At 43.0% G+C, this 7,688-nt stretch overlaps 2 protein-coding genes across 2 annotated transcripts in view; one reads left to right on the top strand and one right to left on the bottom strand.

Annotated features, from left to right (window-relative positions):
- Nucleotides 1–3,020: 3,020 nt before the first annotated feature.
- LOC103394094 (homeodomain-interacting protein kinase 2-like) lies at nt 3,021–4,397 on the top strand. Its single transcript, XM_008331236.2, has one exon. The coding sequence runs from the start codon at nt 3,021–3,023 to the stop codon at nt 4,395–4,397; it is 1,377 nt and encodes a 458-aa protein (XP_008329458.1).
- Nucleotides 4,398–6,981: 2,584 nt separating this feature from the next.
- Nucleotides 6,982–7,688, bottom strand: part of nsun2 (NOP2/Sun RNA methyltransferase 2) — a 9,261-nt gene continuing 8,554 nt past the window's right edge. The window contains 1 exon segment of the mRNA XM_025065337.1: nt 6,982–7,605. Coding sequence (XP_024921105.1) covers nt 7,311–7,605 — 295 coding nt within the window. The 3' untranslated portion in view covers nt 6,982–7,310.

Here is a 7,688-nt window from a genome sequence, read left to right as displayed (position 1 = left end):
TTTTCTAAAATTCACTTTGCTTCATTAGATAACAAGCAATTTGTGAGTCTCCATTTTCCGCTGGCCCTTCATCACGGACACACACGCGCTGTTAAGGACGGTTCCCAGAATGCCTCTGTACGAGATCAGGCTGATGTGACCAGAGGCGGAACACGATGGTAATGCTTTTAGAAGGGTCACTGAAGAGCTAAACACAATCACAGAGATCTTCGAGGAGGAGCCGTCCAATGAGCTACGTCGTCTTATATCAATTATAGATTGTGCCCTCCTCTTGCATTTACTACAGAGCTGTCATTTCAAAATGAGCACAGCGCCAGATAGACAGTGTAAGTATCACAAGCTACTCAGTGATCATGGTAATACCAAGAATTATCTCGCCCTGCATCAGAATACAAACTAATCAGGCACGTCTTATGCAGCCCTCGCTTCACTGTTGGCTGAACTGAAGGCAGGCCGCAGGATTTCTTCCCATACACGCTGCATGTTTTATGCATCTTTGCCCAGCGCTCCGGTGTCTTGCTTTAACACTTTTTAAATAATGAATTTGTTTACTCTTTTGATACGGAGCTGTACGAATGTGACGGACGGCGGGCGCGTCGTGCAAGCGAGCGGATTTGCACATAATCCGTACCACGTGTGTGTGTTTGAATAAATAGGCTCCATCAAAAATTGATAGACGTAGCCATAGGCTAACATCTGTCAGATAAACAAGAGGAGGACGCCCAATGCTGTTCCTGGAATGAGAGATGTTTCCAGCGGTTTCTGTTCACCAATCGCCTGGTGTCATTTATGAGGCCAGCTGGTTGTGTTCATTTAATGTGTTAAATAAAAATATAAGACTTTAAATGGAAGGAATAGAGAGTTTTACATAACATCAAAGTGTCTACATGCCACTTTTGCTAATACTAGTAAATTAAAATGTTGGGGTTTTTTGTTGTTTCAACTGATTACACCTAAAGTATTCAGGATTAAATTACTTTTATTTCATATATCACTGAATATGAGCATTAGTGTTTGGATAAAAATCATTAACCAATCAATTTTGTCAATTTCGAACATAACCCGTCAGGCTGAGTGACCTGAAAATAATGTCACCAAACAACACACGATCCAACTGGTACCGTACATCGGACGACAACGACGATATTTCTTACATTTATTCGCTTAACATTCTTTAACCTTTAAAAAGAAAAGTTTATATTTTGAATGATTATTGAAAAAAAAAGTTCAACACCAACGTCTGATAGGGTTCTCCGTTATAAGTGGTTGTTTTGTGAATCGAAATATGATCTGAACATGTACGTGGAGTCACACCAGGCAGTACCGCGTACCTCCTCAAGGTGATACGGAAGAATAAAAAACAGTGATACTACAACAAAACAGAAGTAAGGCAAGCCTGGCGAACATCAAAAGTGAAGGTAATTAAAATGCAAAGCACACGTTTTCACCGCCGCCACCAGGCCATGCGTGCATGAACATAGGCTGTATAGTCACACAGTCGCACTTCACCGTTGAACGCACGTGTGGACGAAGCCTCTCGGATTTCACAGAAGAAGAAAAAAAACTCACGAGTGTGTGCTCATCAGATTTATTATGTTTACTCAAGAAAACCACTTTTTAAAAATCAGGGACAAAGATTTAATGTGGTAATATTTCTCCCATTTTTAAACTCTATATTCAAAGCAAGTACACGTGGACGTCCTCCGAGTGTCCTCAGTCTAACCTTGGACGGCGCAGGAGCAAATGACTTCCCTGACTCTTGTGTTTAAAAGCGCTGTACTAAGATATAGAATATAAATCAGGCTCGTAAAGGCCAGCCAGCAGGTTGGTTGTTGACAGACCAGAGCCACTGGTTTAAAACAAGCCAGAGCAAAATGTTAAAATGTGGCAAGAGCAAAAAAAAAAAAAAAAAAAATTGCTGTTGCCACAACCTTGACGTTTCTTTCACAAGAGGATTTTCAGTGTGCCTTCTCTCCTCCGCTATCTCGTCGCGCTCCTCCTGCCTCTCCGTGCCCTCCTTTTCTCGTCATCTTCCTGAAAGGAGGAGAGTAGCCACCCTGACTGCTAATGAGGCAGTCGTAGGGATTGAGCAGTGCAGGTTTTGTGTGTGACGAGAGTTCAGAAAAGAGACAAGACGTACTGAAATGTCTTTGTGCGGCCGTGCCCGTGTCAGGGGTTTTTCGGGAAGGGGTTTGAGGCCGAGGAGCAAAAGGAGACGGCGTAAAAAAGATAAAGGGATCTGTTTCCTTTGTGTTACTAGGCAACACCAGCAGGCATGCACTAAATAAAGCTGTGTATCCACTAGCGCTGCCAACACCAGCTTCTCTCCACGCTGTCTCAAACTCTAACCAACACTCTGTCTTTCCTTCATCAACCTTATCCAGATCTCCAACGATCCCTTATCTATCTTCAATTTTCACCCTTTCTCCCATAATCCCGCAGTAACTACATTGGTGCTTTAAGATACGAGCTAGCCAAAATACGAGTTTTCCAAGTTGCGAGTGAGCAACATTTGCAATATTTTTTTATCGTGGAAACGAGTGTTCAACCCATTGGTGCTTTAAGATACGAGCTAGCCGAAATACAAGTTTACAAGTGAGCAACATTTGCAATATTTTTAACCGGGCTCCATTTTTCCCCACTCGACACTGTTGCGCTAACCGTCCCTCGCTTGGTTATTTTACCTGTCGCTTTATTCCTCTCTTTCACTTTCTTTCTCTCTCTCTTTTTTTGCTGCTGTGTCACATGACAAATAATTTACTTTCAATTTCACTTTCTATCGTCTAAATTGAGTCCTCACTCCCAGTCCTTCTTCTACGCTTAGTGGCCTAACACTCTATTTTAACCATCAATGACGGTGATCAAAGGCAACCAACCATCAAAGCCAAACAGGTCGGGTTTACTCATTGTAACATGACCGTTTGACCCATGTTGGGTCGCAAGGGGATTCACGTAATGTCATCAATGCAACCGTCATAAACCGCAACAACCTCAAACTAATCACCCTTTAAATATGAAAAATGAGTATTTCTGAAAGTCTTTCGGGAGAAAGTGGAGGATCCACTAAGGACGAATTATCTGACTTGTCAAGTGAATCCAGTGGATACACAGTGATGGGTCCATTGGGACAAGGGACTTTCGGAAAAGTGCTCCAATGTTTGAAGCAGGACACAAAGGAGACGGTGGCGGTGAAGACCCTGCCAAAGAAATTCGCCTGGATCGGCAAAAGAGAGGCGGAAATCCTTAAGCATCTGCAGCAGTGCGGCCACGACACGGACACTATTGTCAAGTTCAACGGCTACTCCACGCAAAATAAAGAAGTTTTGCTGGAATTTGAGCTGCTGGACGAGACCATCAGCGGGTTCATGTCCACGGTTTCCCGGCCGCTGCATTTGTCGGAGATTCAGATTATCTCGCGACAGGTGCTGGAGGCGTTGGACATTCTGAAGAATATAGGTCTGGCACATGTTGACATCAAACCAAATAACATAATGTTTCTTGACAGAAAACTGCACCCCATGAAGGTAAAGCTGATCGATTTTGGATTGGCTATTCCCGTCACAGAAATGATCATCGGCAGTAAGATACAGAACCCGAACTACAGGGCCCCCGAGGTCATGCTGGGCCTGCATCTGTGTGAAGCTGTGGACATGTGGTCTCTCGGCTGCACCATGGCTTACATGTACCTTCGCACTGACATCTACTCGAGAGTAGCGTGCGAGCATCAGATAATGAGGGAGACCGTCCACATGCTAGGCAACCCCGAGGATCACTTGTTGGAGAACGGGATTCACACCAAAGACCATTTCTCCAAAGACGGAGACTCCTGGAGGCTGAGAGACACCTGTGTATGTATGCAGAACGATCCGGAGAACTGCGAGAGGTTTTCCAGTCTCGATCAAATTGTACTGACCCGTCCGCATACTGTAGAGTTCGAGGACACGCAGGCCTTCTTGAGTCTGCTCAAACAGATGCTGCAGATAGATCCGGAGAAAAGAATAACCCCCAACGAAGCCTTGACGCATCCTTTCATCACCATGAAACAATTTCCTAGCGATTTCGCCCTTGACCAAAATGAACCCTCAACCAGTTCGGCGGTACAAAACTGCCAGCAGGACAATCGCAATTCGAAAGGTGAATTGCCAAGCGGCGATAAAAACACGTCCGTTGCCCATGACTCCGACAAAAGTGACGGTTCCTCTGACAGACAAAGGAGACTGACGCTTGAAGCCGGCCTAGAAAGCGACACGTCGGAGGAGACTTTGTTGGCCTCCGCTGGTCAAGGATCTGACGTGGATAATGCCTACGCATCTATGGATGAGGAGACTTTGGCTGAAGAAAGATCAAAGAGATGTATTAAAAGGATTCACCGACTGTTTTCACGGTTGTTCAAATGACAGCGTTGTTTGACTCCAACGTTTGACTCAACTTCGGCAGCGAACGCACTCTAGTCAAAGTAAATCACGTTCAACTGCTACCTTACCATACTGGGCTCTACACGCATTGACCATCCCTCAAACCCTTCTGGTTCAGTGATTCCCAACCACTGTTCCACCGAACCACAGCACACCAAGAGATCAGGTGTAATGTGGAAATTATCCAAATACATCACAGTACATATACACTCTATATACATATAATATATATATATATATTTACTCAGTACATATACCTAAATAATAATCATAACTATCTCGCCTCTACTTTGCGATTTTTCCCATTTCGCAGTTTTTGAGTCATCCTTTGAGGCAGACTACATGTGCTGTAAATAATGTAAATAATATTTTTTGTATATGATAAAAAATGTGTAATCTGTTGTTTTTAATTAAAAAAAAAATCAAATGTGAACTTTTGTGTACTACCTCCTGTGAGCGGTCTGCCAAAGGATCTAAACCAGGGGTGTCACATAGGAGCAGTACAATCATAAGATAATTAACTATAAATAACTACAATTCCACAATTTGTTTTCATGCAAACAACTACACATATAAATTAACTATAAATAACTACAATTCCACGTTTCCCCCATTTGTTCTCATGTATTAACATATATTATGTTTATTACTATTTATTCATATTTAATGAAATATAATTTTACAAAAATATCCTGAACATGGAATGTTTGTGTAATTTTAAAAATTCATCAAGCGGGCCAGATTGAACACCCTAGTGGGCCGGTTTTGGCCCTCGGGCCTTATGTTTGGCACCCCAACGCTAAATTGCTGTGCCTTTCCAAACAACAAAATTCGAATGTGAAATTTTACACACCTGACACTCACCTGGCCGTCTCATTTAATTGACCCAGAAAATATTATGATTTCTCCTTCAGTGATTTATCGACAAAGACAGGAAGTACAACTGAGGATGTAAAGAGCGAGACAGAGACAGATATGGTGGCGGTGAAGGCAGCACAGTTAAAGAAACAGGCAGGTAATACTAACCCCAAAATGTCTTCCTGACAGACTACCCCATCTTTTCTGCTGTGCTGCTGACAAGGATGAATCTATCAAGCACACATGATATCCATCAATGTGACAGCAGAAAGTAAGCGCAGTAGCTCGGGAATGGCCCTGAGCTGATTCCCCAAAGTTGAACCTACTGAATACCAAATGGTTTATTGTGCTTTATTTAAAACCCTGGTAAGTAAGTAACAAGCAGCACCATGGAAGAATTGAACTTTAATCAGATGATTGTTGCTGTTTAAGTCCACATGAACCTTGTACAAGTGAAGGCTAGGAAATAAATAGTAGTTCCATCACCAGTATCCTTTGAAAAAGTTGATGGGTTTATAAACAGGTAACTCCTTAAAGTCAATGCTAGGCATGTCGGATATTACATTTTTGCTGATATTGTCCAAACACTTATTTTCCGATTCCGATATCAACTCATACCAATATAGGCCTGGTAATATTTATTTATTTATCTGTACAAACCACTGTATGAGTATGTGATTAATTAAAAGAGCTGCAATGCTGCCATCTAGTGACTTTCACTTTAATATACATCCGTTTATCCCCAAAACTATTTTCAGGGCACGCATCATTTGACGAAACCCAGGCGTTGTGTTATCGATTGGCTGATATTACAGTATCAGACATCCCTAGTCATTGACTGTGCGAAATCGCCCCCTATATCCTACATAGTGTACTACATAGGTAGCACCCCATTTCGTAGTGGTGTCTGAATGTGAGTAGAAGTAGTCCACTATAAAGGGCACTCAATGTTTCCCATAATTTACCGTGTACAACCGATGGTCACTACCCAAACAATATGTCCCATGATGCATTGCAGTTGTGACAGAGAGGAGCACCGTGCGTCTGTCCATTTTAATTGTGCGACAGTGATAACGTAATTAACTGCCGAAGTAGTGTCCGAAACCATTTTTCATTTACCCAGTGACTCCACTACATGTCGCCGTTTAAATTAGAGGCTCACAAATGTAACGTAAAAATGGTACGGACCTAAAAGGGGAGATTATGTAAGAAGTTGGGACAAGTGAAAGAAAGGAGAGCTGAGGAGTACAGGTTGTTCTCTGCGATCACTCTGTCATCCATCGTTAGCAAAGGTGAGGGGTTGTCATGGTGCCTGTTGTCATGGCAGCACGGCCGGGTAATAAACAGAAATACGATATGGATGGCAGTCCGTCTGACCACTCGCCTTCCACTGCAGTTAGGCTGCTTCACCGGTGTCAGCTAACGAGCTAATGTTTTTATCAATCGAACAACTCTGATAACTGCATACGCCGTTCGGTTTGTTCGACACAATATAGCTAATTAACACGTATGATTAGCGTTCACCCTCATTTGTTTACATGACGTAATGAGAGCTCGTTGGATTTCGTCGCTGACCGATTGATTTCATTTGTTGACTAGTACGTCAATAAATGCCCCCGTCGCATAACTTCCTGTCGTCGTTGAAGTCTGTTGTGAAACTTATAAGATCGATTTTTTTTTCCGTTTGTTTACAATCACACAACAATCACTGGGTTTCAGTTCTTTATTCCTGCCCTTTGGCAGGTGTAAAACGAGATTTCAGTTCACATAAAAGTTAAAGACATCACGGGAAAAAACTAGCCACCGGTCAAAATGGAAATAAAAAAAAAAAACGATACCTTAACTAAACCAGATGTCGCCTTGAATAATTCATAAAAAACACAACCTCAACAAGTCCATCTGCGGGAGGGGATACTTCAGTGTTGGAAACGCATTACCCCTCCTCTACCACACGGTGTGCTCAGCAGCTCTCGGAGCTTGGACGACATGTTCAAGTCAGTTCAAATTATTCTCCTCCGTTGTCCCCCCCTAAAATTCTCAGCTGCTCGATCCCACGTTACTGCTGTCCAGTTTCGGTGCCGATGCTGTGTTGTTCTCACCGTTCTCCGTATCCAGCTCTCCTGCGACCTTCCCCATCTCATCCACCGTCTCTTCTTTACCCTCGTCTTCCCCGTTTCTTTGTTTATGACCCTGGCCCTGTTTGTCTCTGAAGACCTCTACACCTAACATTCGGAGGTAATGAAATCTTTCGTTGCGTGGGACGAAGGCACGGATGGACGTTTTTCCCCGCCAGCCGCAAAGCTGGATGGGACACTGTGGCTCAGCTGGATTACTAACGGAGAGAGAGAGAGGGGAGAATGGATACCATTAAAACCAGTCACTGAATCTGATCAATTACTGATTTCACAGGGAAAG

This window comes from Cynoglossus semilaevis, chromosome 18, assembly GCF_000523025.1.
Source record: "Cynoglossus semilaevis isolate Cse_v1.0 chromosome 18, Cse_v1.0, whole genome shotgun sequence".
In the NCBI taxonomy this organism is placed as follows: domain Eukaryota; kingdom Metazoa; phylum Chordata; class Actinopteri; order Pleuronectiformes; family Cynoglossidae; genus Cynoglossus; species Cynoglossus semilaevis.
This window is presented reverse-complemented; position numbering and strand designations above follow the sequence as displayed.